We start from the raw sequence: 18,799 nt of genomic DNA on the forward strand, positions 1-18,799 counted from the left end.
ATTTGACTCTTTGGCAAACATGTATACACCATCTGGTACCAAACCATTCACATTTAGACTCGTATTTCCACTAAAACATGTTGTTTGTTTTTTCCCAAAATCTAATCTTTATTCTATATTTTCTTTGTGCAGTAAGGATCCTGCTGCTGCTAGTATTCCCCAAATACTAGCTAATTTTTATAGACCACATTCCTGCTCTATTCCTGAGACTGCACTTCTTGAAACATTACCTGACAAAGTTTTTTCGCAATTTGTCTTCGAGTATCGAGAGAGTTGATTTTAAATTTCTAATATCTATTTCAAAGAGCTACTTGCTCGTTTCGGACCTTATCTGATGGATTATAGAACTATGTATCCTTGTATTAGTACAAAGTATACTTCACAGTACTTGGTGAACAGCAGATGCCTTTTGATTTAAAAAAATCCAATCAGTGCCGCGTAATGCTTGGACTCTGGTTCTGAGAAGGATGTCAGTTATCTTTTGATCTGCATTTTAATAGTAACTCCATAGTATATCAGTTGTACGGGATAACGTATTTTTGTTTTACAAAATAAAGAAGATCCTCCTTTGTACACGTACAAATACATAAAACTCAGAATGTGAACATCTTAAGTTTTGTTAGTAAAGTCTGATTGAGAAACTAAAAGACATCATACGTAACAAAGATTCACCATCGTTTTGTTTGTTTAGAATTACGCACAAAGCTACACAATGGGTTATCTGTGCTCTGTCCACCACAGGTATCGAAACCAGGTTTCTCGCGGTGTGAGCAGACACGCCGCTGTGCCATTAGAGGGCCACCATTTTGGACAATGTTAAAAAATATACTTCAGTTAATCATTTTATCTTTTATTTTTAAGATTTACATGAATTAAATGTGCAGCATCTTAAAATAATAGATACAAGTGGGAAAGTCAATAATTTACCTATTTTGATGGTTTTTATATTATTTTAAATTATAATATTTTTGTTGTTTTTTATTTCATAGGCACAAAAAATAAAAATTAAAAACACCGTGTAATTTCAAGGAATTCTGGTCTATTTGTTATTAAGCACAAAATACACACAATTGTTATATGTAGTGTGTCCACCACATTAATGGAAAACCGGTTTCATGCGTTATAAGCCCACAAAGTTATCGCTGTGCTACTGAAAAGCTCTAAGAAAATTTCGCACAACTTTAGCAATGTGTAATATAAGAAACAACTGAAGCTACGTTCCATTTTATTGTATTGTTTGATAATAACAAAAACGAGTAAGATTTCAATATTAACTTCGCAAGATGCACGATTAAACGTATTCTGTACACTAAAAAAGCATAACACTGCCCTTTACTCCCGTATAAAGAACATCTGTATCTCACCTACGATGTGATGCCCTGCTACTGTTCACATGTCCTCTACCGGTACACCCTGGTGTGGGACATCTAGCCGAAAGGAAAAACAACACATATCTTACATGAAACACGTGTATTACAACTATTATCATGCAAAAAAGGTTGAGACTTTCCTAAACAATCGCAGATTAATATTCATGTTAAACATTAAACGAAACTTTTTGATTTACAGCCAAGATTATTTTAAAACAGCAGATTTCAATAGTATTAAAAGAATGTAAATGTTTGTATAGTTATATGCACTAGCTCCGAAAGGAAGAAAAGTAAGTCACTGGATCAATCTTATTGATAAGCAGTTCTGTTTTGTTACACCAGATAGCGTTGCGGTCAGAAAAATAAAATAAATATCATCCGCTAACTTGAGGCTGAATTTTGTTGTACGTTAAAAAACAAAATCACCTGTGAATTTATAAAAGAAAAGTCTAATCAATTTTTCATTAAACTAGTTAAGCCCAAAATACCAAAACATCAATAGCGTTAGTTGCTAAGTCTACCCGAATAGCTCGTACACGCATCATAATTATATAAGTAATTCTGAGGAGAAACGCGTGTTTGTGCTAACAACACATATCGAAAAATCACACGAGCCATTTTTAGCTCATTTCAAACCGCAGAAACTCTGCAAACAAATTAGCATGGAGTGAACAGGTTGTCCTAGAGCTACATGGTACAAGTAACATGTTTAACAAAAAATGGAGAGAGGACAGCACTCAATATTGATCGTAATTTCTGTCTTACGTTATGCAAACGCAAGGCGAAAGCATAAAATTAAAGCCCTGATTGAGAGCCGTAGCATATATCGTCTACTTTTATTTACTGTTATTACCATAACAAGATTATGCCCATTACGTTTCACTCAACATTATAATATATCTGGATTAAGTAGAATATACGAATGGTGAATAGAAATGTAGTAAAATATCAAAATCACTGTATACTATTATATAACTAAGATTATTATTCGTACTCACTTCACAATAGAATCTGACTTGGATATCGCTGAAAAAAACAAACAAGGAAAATATTTTACTTTAGGCCCAACACAACGAATATTAACTATATATATATACATATATACGCCATATAGGTCACATAAATTCATGAAACAGTTGGATTTAATGTGCATTTTAGAATCAGAAAACTGAATTACAGTCTCTTTCACAAGCTAAGTCACTGTCTGAAAACTCGCGTGACAATCATTATGTTTTACATTTCTGTCTTATGTACAAAATAAAACTATTCTTGGACGTATTCTAAACAGTACTAAAAAGTAAAAACAAATAATGAAGATTACACGCACGCACGTGCATATAGATATGTGTATAGAAAAACAAACTACAAAGGTGTATATATGGGTAAAGTTCTGACAGAAGAAATCGGACTAGACTTTCCATGACGAATGATCAGTACTAAATTCATCCGGTTTAATACATAAATGTCAAATATTATTAAATAAGTATATGGATAAACAGATCTATAAATATTTGTAGAGAAAATAACTAGTGTGAAAAATTGTAGAAACAAAAACTTTCCAATACCTTTCGAATCTTCTGGAACAATGATCTCTCTTCTTGAGCAATTGGATAAGCTTTAAAAAAATAAACAATTTCGAAAGTTATTTTTATAAACTTATATATGTAGGGTTATTAAGTGGATGTGTGGGTGTGTGCGTACGTATAGATACGTATGTACGGGAGTTAATTGACATTAAATACGTCATTGTTAAGTCGTTATTGTTGATACGGCTATTTCTTTCTACACGTTTCTTTTACGCACTGGAAACTTACGCTAGTTCGATATTTTCATATTTTCAAATGTTCTCTTATAACATGTAAGGTTTTTAGTTTATTTTTAGGATTATTATGGTTCGTAATTTGCCTTTCATTTCAATTACGGCGTTGCTAGGTAACACTGAATCTGGTTATGAAGTGATTATCGTTTTAATTAACCGTACCGAATATTAGTCCTAAATTGTGGCGTGGGTTTGTACTGTATCAGTGGAGAGGGTGATCAAAGTTATCGTGTGTGGTCCACTGGAGTGACTCATCCAGCTTTTAATTAGTTCTGCTAAAACTACTGTAACAATACTCGCATGTTCATTGTGTTCGAGGTATTTTTAAATAAATTTTTGATCACATGAAAATTTTAAAACCGTATTTTATAAACAACTTAGCATGGAAGGATGTTGGATAAAGTTGATGTCACTCTAATTAGTAAAAACAGCTCCGCCTTCCAACTAAAGGAAGGTTACCATAGCAACAGTGATGTCAAAGGAAACACTCAACAAACCAAATTTATTCTACTTTTACAATAACAGTTTCCAGTATATGTACGCCATCTATTAAAACAACTGGTTCTGCACAAACAGGGACAGTGAAAACGGTGTTGTATTCAGATTGCTGGCTTTCATGAACAATAAAGATGTCCACATTTTATCATTTTTTGTTCAGAGAATTACTGATTTCACTTGCACAAATGTAGTTTCTGATCTATAAGAAAAACATGATACATTGTCAACCATTTGTACAATTAGTTTTCACTTGCACAAATGTAGTTTCTGATCTATAAGAAAAACATGATACATTGTCAACCATTTGTACAATTAGTTTTCACTTGCACAAATGTAGTTTCTGATCTATAAGAAAAACATGATACATTGTCAATCATTTGTACAATTAGTTACTTTTACCTTACAATGGGATATTGAATGCAACAAATTTATACGCTGTCTTTATACTTTCAATAAATCAATCAATACATGCGTGGTACATTAGAGATTCATTGTTTTAAACAATGAAGCTACACTCTAAGCAGAATGCTTCTAATGTAAAACTTATTTTTGTAAGATAAGTTAACTATCTTAATTAATATAAAAATATTCGATGCTTCAGAAAAGAGTATTAACACATTTCCTGCTTTCGATGAAAAATAAAACACACCTCCAAAGTATCTGTGTTAGTTTTACATGCTAACATACGTCAGAATGTCTATTAAATTGGTAAGTATTTTGAAAAAAAAAAAGGGCATTTATCAGTCGCTTGTTTATCTTTAAGGACAAAGCTACTCAAGGGTTGTGTCCAGCATGGGTATTAAAACCACCTTTTTTAGAGTTATAAGCCCATATACTTATCGCTGAGCTACTAATAGCGGCATTCACTACATTATGAACATTATGATAGTTTAAAAGAACACAAGGAATCTAATAACAAGTATATATTTTTTGGCTACAAAGGAATACAGAATAATTAGACCACAAGAAAGATTATGTGGTTGGACAACACAATATTATACAATTTGGTTGTCATGTAAAGCTCAAAAATGTGTGCAAATACCAAAGAATGCAATCTTGAAGTCTTCGTGGCATTCGAACAGCCAAAATAAAGAAAAACAACACAATAAGTTACAATTAAAATTATTAATCCTCCTTACAACAAAGTGGTGTATTGATTACATGCAACAAAATTTGTTCCAAGTACGGTAAAAAGACGTGCAGCTTGTTTCCATAGGAATTTTATTTACCTATTGTGATGTAACAGTGGTTCTACTGCACATCCTACGCCACTGAGTCCTTGAGTAGCACCTTTAACACCTGCAAAAAGAAACAGAATTATGTTGAAGACGTTTATTATTAGTTGTGTGTTTCAAAAAAACCTTGTTTTCGTAGCAAATTCAGTGTTTCAGTTTGGGTTATAATTAAATGAAAGAGTGAACCACTTACCTATCGTATTCCATGTGACGTCAAAAACAGTTATAAAACTCCTTTTTTTATTGGTCCATCTTTTAAGAAAGGCGGGGTAACCTGGTTGAAGGTGACACTTGTGTTTCGGGGTTATTGGTATACAGAAAATACACGTGCTATGTGAGATTCAATTAAGTGATTTCTAAATTAAAGCTAATCCTAGACTGTAAATAAGCAGGTGGTATGACATGTCAATCAAACAAAACAGCAAGGTGAAGACTATGGTAGTTTAAAGTTACATGAGAGGGGTGCATTTTGAAACTGGTTTAGTGCAACATAACGTCCTATTGTTTACCTGGGTTGCTTCTGTCAACAGCGAAAGGAAATGATACGGAGAGAGCAGAACGCAACAAGATTTGAGTCTTCGATCCTCAAAAAGTTTGATAAGTTCAAGAAGGAATTTAAAGCAGATTAAAGGATGTAAATTCATTTCATATCACAGCCTGAATCTTTGATGAAACACACTCATAAAACGGGCGTAGACCATCATTCACAAAATATCGTCTGTAAAGAAACCGATTTACTAAATACATTATCCTGTATATCATGCAACGTATTTCTGTTAAATCCTGGTTTTCCTGAGTTGTGCACAGGTGTTAATCTTTATGTTAAAGTAAATGGAAACACAGTGCTGATTTTCAGTACGACAGAATAAACTTGGACATCTTCGTCTTTCTGTTTGATGTTAAAGCAGGCTTCATCCATCGATCGAAACAGATATTGATCCGCTGGGATAATTATTCCCTTCGGACATACACGACCTACGGAAACACGACGAATACAATCTAAGCCTTCTGCCTGCAGGTGAATTCGTAGGGAAGTTTAATTGCCCCTAGAGGGAATACTGGTCGAAAAAGAATTAATAAACACAGGGAGATGTTTCTTAATCAGTTTAAAATAACGAATATCTGCTTAATCTGAACTTTAGGAAGAAAATATAGGTTCAAACTCAAACGTACAAAAATAATAAACAAAATATTATTTGTAGAACAAAATAGGGAACCACTGAAAACAGCTCCAAGCACAACTTGTCTTTATTCAATAGCGACAGTGGGCCTCCTTTAATTTCAATGTGGTGACAATAAAAATAGTAAGCATTTCCTAGTGATGTAACAGGAATGTATTTCAGGATTATGCACATCCTTCCAATTGTTAACTTCAAATGCAGGAATCCTGAAAACTCTGATCCATTGACTAAACAGAAATGCACAATACTTTACCAAATGGTTTATCGGAAACCTATCAAAAAAATGGTTGTGTTCTCGTTTATTTCTTCCCTATAAGTGTATTACGTCAAAAAGCTTTAAAATGCTGTGACTCCTATATAAAACGAATCGCAAAACGCTTTAGGTTTAACAAGATGCTCGTCAGAATGCAGAAGTTTCTTTCTTCCTTATCATTGGTCAGTGGCCTAACAGTGGTGAACTGTAGAATTTAAATACATGATGAATTGACTGAAGTTATCGCGATAAACAACATTTTAAGTTTAACATGATCATTACCATAGTCTTTAACCTTCCCTTAAAAAAACAAGAACAAAAACAACCTTTCACATTTGTGGGCGTTTAACGCAACAATATATTTCAGACTGGAATTTCTTTAGTTGCGTCAGACTCAGTCTAGCTGCTAATGCTTCCTGGATAGTGGCAAGTGGCAGACTTCTTAAACAGTGGCATGTAGCAAAGAAAAGACAGATAAAACTTTCTAAACAGTGGCATGTGGCAGACAAAAGTAGATGCACGTGGCAGGAAAAAGGTAGATAAGACTTCATAGACATTGGTATGCGATAGATAGAAGATAAATGAGATATTTTGGGTAGTGGCATATAGAGGACAGAGGATAGATAAAGCCTAGACAGTGACATGTGGCAAAGGATAGATGAAGTATTTTGGGTTGTGGCATGTAGGGTAACATAAAAGATATGTAAAACTTCCTGGACAGATGCATACAGCATACAAAACACAGATAACACCTCTTGGAAGGTGCCATGTGACAGACGAAAGATGGATATAAAAATGTATGTTTGTACACCTTTAACATAGAATATGTAGTTTAATGGATAAAGAATTGTAAAATTAAACATATGAGATAAAATGTTACGCTTCGTCATATTTCTTAAGCCTAAATCCCTGGATATCTTTAATTCGGAAAATTTGAGTTCACTAAGATTAAGTCAATTTACAGGTTGTATAAATTACGTAATTTAAGAGAATTAATTAAATGTTTTAAATCATGTAATGAAATAAAGATTAATTGTAAACGGACTCGTAAGTGTTTCATTTTACTGTACTATTCTTTTGAATCAATATTTTACTTCATTTTATGCGTATTACTAACAAAACTGGTGCTCGACTCGTAATCTGAGGGTCACAGGTTCGAATCCCCGTCACACCGAAAATGCTTACTCTTTCAGCCGTGGGGCGTTATAATGTATGGTCAATTCCACTGTTCGTTGGTAAAAGAGAAGCCCAAGAGTAGGCGATGGGTCGTGATAAATATCTGCCTTTCCTCTAGTCTTACACTGCTAAATTAGGGACAGCTAGCGCAGATAGCCCTCGTGTAGCTTTGGCGAAATTTAAAAAAACAACAAAAACTATATTATTACCCCAAACATCATAGCACATATTCCACTCTCACAGTAGTTAAAGTACCCTTTTAATTAGATATCTGGTATATTCTAGTATGCCATTAACAGGTCACACTAGTTCATTTTATTAAAGACAACTACGAGACTTATTTATAACAATGCTACAGAATTACTTTTAACAATGCATATTGTTACGGTATTATCTGCAGCAATGAGTTTCGCTATAGCATTATCCGTAACAATACATAATGTTATGATGCTACGTGTAACAAAATTTCATCACTATCTGATTATTTTTGTAAGTTGTTTAAGAAATATATAAAAGGACATGACATGATGAAATAGACATTCTCTTTGAAATGAAGAATAAAGACATTTCAAATCTTAACACAATCTGGCTAACTGATCATGTTTAGGCTAACCTATACCAGTTCCTGGGATTCCCTAATATCGGTTCTGTGTTAGGAATCAGCTGTAGGCCCACAGATCTGGACTGCCGATGTTGTACACACAGTATATGTGTTCCTTGCTGTTCTGGTAAGACTGCACCACAAAATATCGTCACCACTCACATGTTACTCACATGGTTGAACAATACACTGGGGTTATTTCAAACTTGAGTGTCTATTTACTTACAAGAAACATATCTTGGCGTCTGTTTAGTTATAGGTAATTTTTATCATGTTGCATGTGTAAACTGGAAACCGACAAGTTGGTGTTCTTTTACCACGAAAACTGAGAAAAAAAAAAGGCCTACCATCTTAAAAGTTACATAATATTTGACTTAACATTTCTTTAGGAAACTGTTCTAACTGCTGAAATAGATTATTATATATATATTACAGTAATATAATTAATAATAACCCATTATTACCTATAAGGTACTGCTATCTTAATTTTTCCTTTCTTATTTTAGGTTTTGCAACAGAAACAGTTTGTTGTCAGTCTCACAGTTACAATAAACTCACCTTCATCCAAAGACATGATTTGAAAGCCACTGCCCAGCATCAAAGTGAGTTTTTGTAACCCTGCTATAGAGCCAAGTGACCAGCAATGATCCATCTTGTAAGAAAATACGAACTTTAAACTTAAGTATACAGCCTTACTAGAAGCTATATCTAACTCTGTAGAACTGAGACGAAAATCTCCTAGATTCGCCAACCTCTCTGGCGAGGGACCGAAGGACAACCAACCAGGGTTGATCTTTTCCCCCATGTTATGAATACATAGAATTCGTTGGACAAGCGAGGTTCCTGACTGGCACATGTACACACACATGGTATAACTAACAGCACGGTGACGTTCATTAGAGCCACCATAGTAACCCACCTCACTGGGTTTATGCAGATTACCGTAATTAAACATTAAATTGGAGACTTAATAACTTGGTAATTCCATTAGGGTTATGCGTGGATAATCAATTTGAAAGTGGAATAGTAGATTGATTTTAGGTCACTGCTACCGAAGTCATAGCGGACAGTCACTTAAAAATGGTAGAAATGACTCCGTTAAACTTATTTTAGTCAAACCTAAAATTAAATCAGTTCAAAGATGTAAGTCCAACATCCGATTAACCTGTCTTAAAAAACAATGATGAAATAGATAAGAGTTATTAATGAGAGTGGTTTTCCCCCTGCTAAATAAGATTTTGATTTACTGACTTGGTAAAATACTGTTTTACTTTTCGTTATATCAGAGAACAGGGTGGAATATTGTATATATTGTATATTGTGTATATTGTATATATTTGTCTATCTAATCTTCACACTCCAGTTCTATTAATTTAATTGGGGCCCGGCATGGTCAAGCGTGTTAAGGTGTGCGACTCGTAATCTGAGGGTCGCGCCAAACATGCTCGCCCTTTCAGCCGTGGGGACGTTATAATGGACGGTCAATCCCACTATTCGTTGGTAAAAGAGTAGCCCAAGAGTTGGCGATGGGTGGTGATGACTAACTGCCTTTCCTCTAGTCTTACACTACTAAATTAGGGACGGCTAGCACAGATAGCCCTCGTGTAACTTTGAGTGAAATTTAAAAACAAACAAACAATTAATTTAATTTAATTCGCATAGCTCAAACACGTATATTGAAAAACAAAAGAGTGAAACGAAACCGGTTGCGTGACACCAGAGCCACCCATCAGTCATAGGTATATTTATTTAAAGTTAAGCATAAAGCTACACAATGGACTACCTCTGCTCTGCCCACTACTGGTATCGAAATTCAGATTCTAGCTTTATAAGTCCGCAGATGTATCGCTGTACTATTGGGGGAGGGCAGTCATACGTACAAAAGCTCTAATAAGCTAAAACACCCTGAATATATATCTATGATATTAATTATTAATTGTTTCTTAAATATGTATATATTAGTTTGTTATAAGCTAAAACGAAGTCGAAACAAAAAACGCTGCACTAATTGAAAAGATCTCGCAGTACAAGCTTTAATGTTGGATATAAAATGTATCCTGGGTTTTGAAGGAAACAGAACGCATACTTCGGTGGGGATACACCATCTATCAGGCTTAACCTCCATTCTCCAGTTTCATATAAAGGAATAAGATAAAGGAATAGTAATAGATATAGAAACAGAAATTAGGAGAGGGAGATGTTGGTGCTCAAGCTCACAACGTCCCACATCTATATCGCCCTTCACTGCTTGCAGACAGTTGTGGGAAGGTGACTGCTCTTCAAAATGAAGAAAAATGTAATTGAAAAATATGAATAAAAAAATAAAGTAAGTTAAAAACTTACCTCCTGAAGTTAATATTCCAGCCCCCGTTATGGTAGAAAGGCACTAACTGGTAGCTCAGTAAACAAATTATGTATACTAGTATGAACATATACAGAACAGATACACAGTGTAATATTACCCACTGGAATGCCCTATGCATTACACGCTGGCACTGGCAGCGCCAAGGGGGCTTGAGCCCCCTAAATGAGCCAAGCCCCCCTCAGCTCCCAATATTGTTACCTACATATATTCATAAAATATGGAAAACACAATCGTCGTTGTTGTTTAACAATTAACATAAAAGAGACATAGATCTGTAGAACTCAACGTCTTCATTAGGACGGAAGTATGTGTCATGGGTCCCATAGCAACGTACTTAATGCACTGAAACTCATGCGCTATTCTAATGCCATTCTATCTTGAGCTTTGACTAAGATTAGACAACCACGTTGATTTCCTACACCACGTTGACAACCCTAAAGTGTCTTGTGGAGAGAGGCAATGTCCACAGAGCCACTGAATCAAAGGGCCTGTGCATCCTCCCAGATCGGCAGTTTGTAACCAGTCTAGTGGCCATAGAAAACTACTGCTGATGACAAAACAGCTATCAGACCACCTCCAGTCACCTGACCTGCAGCCGGCCTCTGCAGAGGACCTAGTACAATCTGTCATCTCTGGTCTCTCAGAAATGAGAACTGAAGCAGCATGGAAAGACTTGAAAGAGTCTGCTGAGTATATATGTAAGAAACTGGGAATACGCACTGAGACGGTGCGTCAAGGTGGACAGCGATCTGGCCTCAGACGTCTGGACGAATTCATAATCACATCTAGTACTGGCCAGAGAGATGAACCAACACCAGATGCCAGGAAACACACCTTCTATGCCATCATTTACAGGATGCTCAACAAGCTGAAGAGAAGATTCTTTTCTGATGCCTGCAGTGTTCTGATGGGTGCAACTGCATTGAACCCCAAACACTCCACATTTCTGGACAAGCAAGCACTCTTAGTAATGGCAGCAAACTATGGTGTGGCAGAGGATGACCTCGCAGTGGAGGTCCACCAGTTAAACCGGCTAACTGCCAGGAAGAAAGACAAGGAGCAGGAAGTATCCACACCATTGGAGCTTGCAACCATGCTGAAGCCATACAAGGATGCCTCATGGATCTCCACAAACTTGTATGCATCACTGTGACCCTGCCTGTCACTTCAGCTGCCTGTGAGAGAAGTTTCTCATGTCTGAAGCTTCTCAAGACATACTTGCGCAACAGCAGTGGTAACAATAGCACCAGCATCCTTGCTGTCATATTAGTAAAATCCAGGAGGACAAAACAACTCGATATTGATACTGTTATAGACACATTTGCTGCCAATCACCAGAACAGGCGCATTGTTTTGAAGTAATATTGACTATAAACACAACATGATGAAAGATAGTTAGCCTGATAATGACATTACTTTTCCTCAGATTGTATGAACTTCACATGGGATAATTCGTTTCTGCTATGTAAACTATGTCTTTATGTTATATTTCTTTTGATTTGTAGCTTTACTCTTAATGGTATATTACATGTTCAATCTAAGCTAATCTTGATTTTCTTTATTATTATGTATTACCTTGAGTGGAATATAGGTGAGCTTCCTCTTTTACATATACGCATATTTTCATAAATAGATTATTTCTAATTTGTAATAATGAATTATTAATCAGAGTACGAGTTTGCAATGAAAACTGCATTGAAAATGCAGTTCAAAATAGCACACCTATCTGTTGTTTGTTTGTTTGTTTTGGAATTTCGCACAAAGCTACTCGAGGGCTATCTGTGCTCGTCGTCCCTAATTTAGCAGTGTAAGACTAGAGGGAAGGCAGCTAGTCATCACCACCCACCGCCAACTCTTGGGCTACTCTTTTACCAACGAAAAGTGGAATGATCGTCACATTGTAACGCCCCCACGGCTGGGAGGGCGAGCATGTTTGGCGCGACCAGGATGCGAACCCGCGACCCTCAGATTACGAGTCGCACGTCTGAACACGCTTGGCCATGCCGGGCCTCACACCTTTCTGAAATGTATCTTGGTATTTACATTATTATAATTTACCATCTATACTTCATATTGATTGCATTTTGGGAAGCCTCTCCACAGTTTACCTCAGCCCCACCCCCAACGAAAATATCCTGGCGCCGCCACTGCACGCTGGTATTAAGGTCTAAATTGTGATAAACAATATGCCCGATTCCATATGTACGGGGTGCTACTGCATCTGATCTGTACCTCTGTGTTCACTCACAAATTGGCATCAACAAATGATTTCTATTGTTTCCACAAAGAAAAACACATATGGTATTAGAATTATATTTTTTTGTTTAAATCCATACTCAAATATCATTTACCTTGATCAGAGAGGCACATCACGGTTATATATATCACAGATGTAATCCCTCATTAAACATCGCATTTAAAAGAACAGTGTGAGTATGCCACAAATAGGCTTGCGCTAAATAAGTTTGATAATAAGGATAAATTTCCCTTAATTCACGTAATTTAACAACAAAACTGTTAATTACTTTAATAATTTTAAATGTAACTTTATTCTTGTTTCAAGATGTTTTATACAACAATATCACCGGATCCACCTTCACGTGTAAAGTGTGTGGTCTACAACCAACTGAATTTGAACTGTCAGTACCATTTCTGGCAGAACAGTAAAGGATAATATTTGACAAAAGTCCCCGAAGATCCGATTCTTTTTGGCTGAGTAATAGAGCACAAATAGTGTGAGAAATCGGTCCCCATATTAGCAGATAGGGATTGGTTTTTATTTTTGTGGCTTTGCTGTGACCTTGACCTTTGATCCTTACCATCCAAAAACTAATCACTTCTGAGTGGTTCATAGTCTAAATGTATACCGGCTTTCACCCAAATCCATTCAGTCGTCTTCGAGAAATCATGCTAACAAACACGCATTATATCCGTGCATCTTTGTTATCAAAGTTAATGGCTTTAATAGTATTTGTTACTTGTATCTTTGGCAAAGTGTATTAAAGCTTCAGACGTCATCTTTAATTTTGAACTACTGAGTCGATAAAGGCAGACAGTTAAGCACCGAGTAGATAAAAGGCAGCCAGTACCTTACCGCTCACCATCTATGGTAAGGAGTTTATATCACACTTATAACGCACCGATAGCTTAAGGTGCGGATACTATTATGGCGTATTATGACGAATCGGAACCTCCTCGCCAACTTCGAAATTCATAGCTCCATGACAGGTCCATTTCGCGCCTTCTACAATATTTAAAAGTTACCCATTGTTACTGGTTTAAGCATTTTAATTAAATTAATAAAACCAAAAGAAATTATATTATGATATCAGGTTGTTGTTTTGATTATATTATGATATCAGGTTGTTGTTTTGAATATATTATGACATCAGGTTGTTGTTTTGATTATATTATGACATCAGGTTGTTGTTTTGATTATATTATGACATCAGGCTGTTGTTTTGATTATATTATGACATCAGGTTGTTGTTTTGATTATATTATGATATCAGGTTGTTGTTTTGTTTGCTTCAGAAGCGGTTGCTGATATTATATTAGCTAAACATTTCCACGTTTACGGTTTCCGATGTTTTGATAATGTGACGTTTAGTGATTAAAAGAACCATACGAGTGCAGAGTGCAAATTAATGTTTACAGAAAAGTAGTAAAATCATGCAACTTGTAACATGGAAATGTGATAACATGAAAAAAAGTAAGACAATTACAAAAAGAAATACATGTAACAACCTTAGTGCAAACATGAAGTTAAATATCACAAGGCCCAGCATGGCCAGGTGGTTAGAGTGCTCGACTTGTAAGTTGAGAGTCGAGAGTTCGATCCCCTTTACACCAAACATGCTCTCCCTTTCAGCCGTGAGGGCTTTATAATGTGACGGTCAATATTACTGTTTGTTGTTAAAATAGTAGCTCGAGTGTTGGTAGTGGGTGGTAATGACTAGCTGCCTTCCCTCTAATTGCTAAATTAAGGACGGGTAGCACAGATAGCCCTCGTGTAGCTTCGTGTAAAATTGAAAAGAAACTCAAAATACTTATTATAAACCTCTACTGTATGTATTAGGAAGAAACAGAAGAAAAAATGTTTTCTTTAAATATGTCCTGCTTAAATAGATCTGTATTACACAAAATAATTTTTTTTGTGAAATATATATGGTAACTTATGTATGGATACGTAAACTAGAAGTAACATTATTTAACTGAAGAACCAACAAAATAATTCCATGGTTTATATAGACTCTTACGTTGAAGTTGCATAATTGAAACATTTGTATGTGGGTTAAACAATAAAGAAATATTTTTAACCTTTATGGCACAATGCGAGATATAGGGTTAAACGTAACAGAAATGCAAATAGGCACCACACTGTGATAACATTTTGAATAAAACGAACGGAAAGGCACGATATAGTACTCATACATGGTGTCGTAATAATAAAGTGAAACTGCATCCGTGGACTTTTTTATATTTGATTTAAAGAGAATAAATTACCTACTTCAACCTGGATGTACTCACGCTATTTCTCAAATCGAACACGCTAAATTAGAGTGTCACCACGTGCACCACTTCCAGCAATCAATACCTTTAACGAACCTGAACATATTTAAGCCTCTTTCGAGGGAGATATCTGACCTGATTAAGCAGCAACACAAGTAACCGCATGCATTAAAAATAATCCATTTCCCTTATTACGTCATGCCTAAAACAGAATATAAACTAATAATCCACAATATTTTCTACAACTACCAATATCTTAATCAACAACTACAATGGTTTCTCATCAAGTATAAGTTAGTTCTTACAGGATCATCTCTAACATGTATAGACTGAACATAATAAGTATAAAGAGCAAATATTATTGAACTGTTCATCTTTCTACTCTACTGTATGCAAATGTACCGAACCAGAATACAGCTATGTGTTGGTAGTTTACACTGTAAGTAGTTGTCATTCAACCAATCAAACAGTGCCTACACAATGCCCATAAAGCTATACGCAGCCTTACTATTCTCAGTAGTAAAGTGGTGAATACCAACATGGTTTTCAGGACAAGAAATTCCAGATGAGAAATGTAGGAAACAGATTGAGGATATAGATTTCATATTTCGGTAACATGAGCATATAATCTCTGAAGAGGCTACAGGAAACCAGTACGTTTGATAATTAAAGCGATCAATGGAAAGCCCAAACACTTCAAACATAATGTTAAGTAACTTAGATTATGCTCTTTACATAATGCACAATAATCCATTAGAGATATTACTCGTAATCTAGCTGTAAATACAGGTATGAATGTTGCTTTAGTGTATGTGTGGCTGCTCAAATACCAGTGTTTAATAGAGATAAACATCATACTTCAAACAGAGAAATGAGTACAAGTACTGATTAAAGATGAATCCAAACTTAAAATCTTTGGTAACAATAAACAATAATTTGCTCGATGACATAAGTATAGCACGATCAACAATCTACCGTGTAGGATTCTGGGAAACTAGTATAAATACTGGCTGCAACTCAGCAAAATCTGCATAAAACTGATGGTATCTTGATGCTGGCAAGCAGAAGCAAAATCGTATCCATCACGTCATTCACTCAAGAACAAAACCTATCAGGTTTTCTAACGTAGACCTAGGTACAAACTATTATATCTAAACAAAGAAGGTATTACTTTTGCTTTAACAGAATGGTAGGAATTTTAAAAATTGATCCTATCCATTAAATAAGTTGTACACAGCAAAACGAGCAAGATTTTTCTCCAAGATAAACGGAACCATATAACCCTTGTTGTTTATACGGCAAAACGGAGCAAGAATTTCTCCAAGATAAACGGAACCATATAACTCTGGTTGTTTATAGGGCAAAACGAAGCAAGATTTTCTCCAAGATAAACGGAACCATATAACTCTGGTTGTTTATAGGGCAAGACGAAGCAAGATTTTCTCAAAGATAAACGGAACCATATAACTCTGGTTGTTCACTGATTTATTTGCTTATCACGGTATTGATAAGATATCTGATAAGGTTCTTATTGCTTTAACATCAAAATAACATTCTATTTTGATGGATTGGACTGTCCTGGAAAGAACGTTTAATTTTACTGATTTTAACAGTCAGTGAATTGAATCTACAGATTCGTTCACTTTAGATAATGATACAAACCGTAAATATACATTCATAGCATTCTCTTTCTCAAAGTTTGGATGTTGTGATTGATGAGATAATACAAACTGAAATAAGCGAAACATAAAGGACACTCCTCAGTGTGATTTGATATATTATGTTCACTAATTTCCTCATCCTATAGAAAATAACAAGAATATACAACAAATTTAGAGCCGGTAACTAAAATTGTAAATCGTTCTTGTATATTTCATAGTATAAAATAAAAGAAAAAGTACTCAAACTCTATTATTATGCTATACTTTATGAATCATACTGACTTTATTATAATGAGCATGGTCTGAATAGGTCATACACTTTTGATCAGTGGTCTCCGGGAATAAATCATTAAGCTAGGTCTAATGACGATGGCGAATGTATGACATGATTTTTTGTGAATTTATATTATATAAGTAAAATTTGAAAATCATTAAGCGGTCACAGACACACTATGATCTATGTTATAGTTTTGAGTGAAACTGGCGGATAAATTTAGGGAGGTATAGTAAAAGATAACGTATTATATAATCGTTTTAAATTCAAAATATCGAAGTGAAAAATAACCACCATTTTGAAAATGTAAAAAATATAAGGAATAATAATTTGCGATTTGTGACTAAATAATTAGACTAATATTAGTATGTTTAAATAAGGTATTTATTATAAAGTGCACTAATTACCTTTTTCTCACCGAAATCGTGTAAAATACGGAAATCGTCTGGAGAATAATAAAAGTGCAGTAATACCTATAGTAATTTTAAGTTTTCTTAATATATGCTGACAAAAGATTGTTAAAGCTTCTAAGTACCTGGTACACAAATAATTATTTTTATTTAGTATTTCTACTGAAATACGTTATTTATTTATTGCAACTACTTCCACTGAGACACTGAATAGTTTAAGTGCAAAATGATTTTCATTTTAAGCGTTAAAATACCTTTCTTGAACTTATAGTTTTTAAGTTTTATTTTCATAACCTGTAAAACCTCCGAAACGAACATCAAAAGTTTTAAGTTAAATGTTTATATTTTGTTTTTTTAGTTTCTCTACCATATTACTGACTGTACATGTTATCGTCAACATATGATGCAAACATATATAATAGAAAAACGTACATAAGTTTTAATTGTTTGTAGGATATATTAAAGGATCTTTTTATTGGTGATATTCGTAATCTTAGATCTTTTCACATGTAGTTGATTTATAATGTTGTTTTTTTTTCCTTTTCCTGTCCTTTATCATTTATTATTCATCTTGACACAAGTCAATTGTATTCTTGCAGCGTAATTACAATTTCTTGGACAAAATCATCTTACCCTCATGCAAGATCTTAAACCTTGAGTATCATCTACTAGATAACTACATGCCAATTTCAAAATAAATTTTTGGATTATAGTGTAAAATGAGTTATTTCTAATGACTACATACGTGTATGTGTAGTAAGCACATGTACGTTAGAAAGCTCAAACACGAGTATGGAAGGTTGGAGTGGCCCCTGTCGGCGGTTGACTAAATTCATTACTTGTTTCTACTTTATTTATCAAGAGAACTTCGAAACCTTTCATTTACAGTAATTTATTTTATTTGATTAATTACTGAAAATATTATTAAATTGAGATGTAAGCATACTGAGAAATTGCCATCATTTTATCAAAATGAGGATTCGTCCAGATGATGAAAAAACCATGATTGTACACGTCACTTCTACTGATGAAAACCGTTTCTTAAAATACATATCAACATTAATCTATTGTTTGATCTTTCTCGCAAGTTTATTATGAATGATTAGCTATTACTCTGGGCAATTGATCTAAAAGCATATTCCCTATTTAATGTTTCATGTTTTGTGAATAAACATTTTAGTATGCATGAAACTTGTCTCATTTAGACTTTTACTCACATATATTAATGACACCAGCTTAAAACAGAAGACTTGTATTAGTTCTCTAAACACAACTGTTAAAAATGTGAATAATCAGTTTATAGGGTCTAATTTATCACCAAAACTAATTTATTAGTTTAATATTAAGTATAATGTAAATATATTTACGCTATTTATATTTTACTAATGAATGTACAATCATAAAGAGCAACACATAATATGTTTTATACTTGAGTTGTTCAACT

The 18,799-nt window shown here is 34.5% G+C and overlaps 1 protein-coding gene across 1 annotated transcript in view; it reads right to left on the reverse strand.

The window, feature by feature from the left end:
- Positions 1 to 18,799, reverse strand: part of LOC143238453 (uncharacterized) — a 247,802-nt gene that overhangs the window by 44,507 nt on the left and 184,496 nt on the right. The window contains exons 3-6 of the mRNA XM_076478699.1: positions 4,917 to 4,986; positions 2,936 to 2,985; positions 2,369 to 2,396; positions 1,365 to 1,427 (exon numbers count right to left, since the gene is read on the reverse strand). Coding sequence (XP_076334814.1) covers positions 1,365 to 1,427; positions 2,369 to 2,396; positions 2,936 to 2,985; positions 4,917 to 4,986 — 211 coding nt within the window. The remainder of the gene's footprint in view (positions 1 to 1,364; positions 1,428 to 2,368; positions 2,397 to 2,935; positions 2,986 to 4,916; positions 4,987 to 18,799) is intronic.

Source organism: Tachypleus tridentatus, chromosome 13 (assembly GCF_004210375.1).
Source record: "Tachypleus tridentatus isolate NWPU-2018 chromosome 13, ASM421037v1, whole genome shotgun sequence".
NCBI lineage: Eukaryota > Metazoa > Arthropoda > Merostomata > Xiphosura > Limulidae > Tachypleus > Tachypleus tridentatus.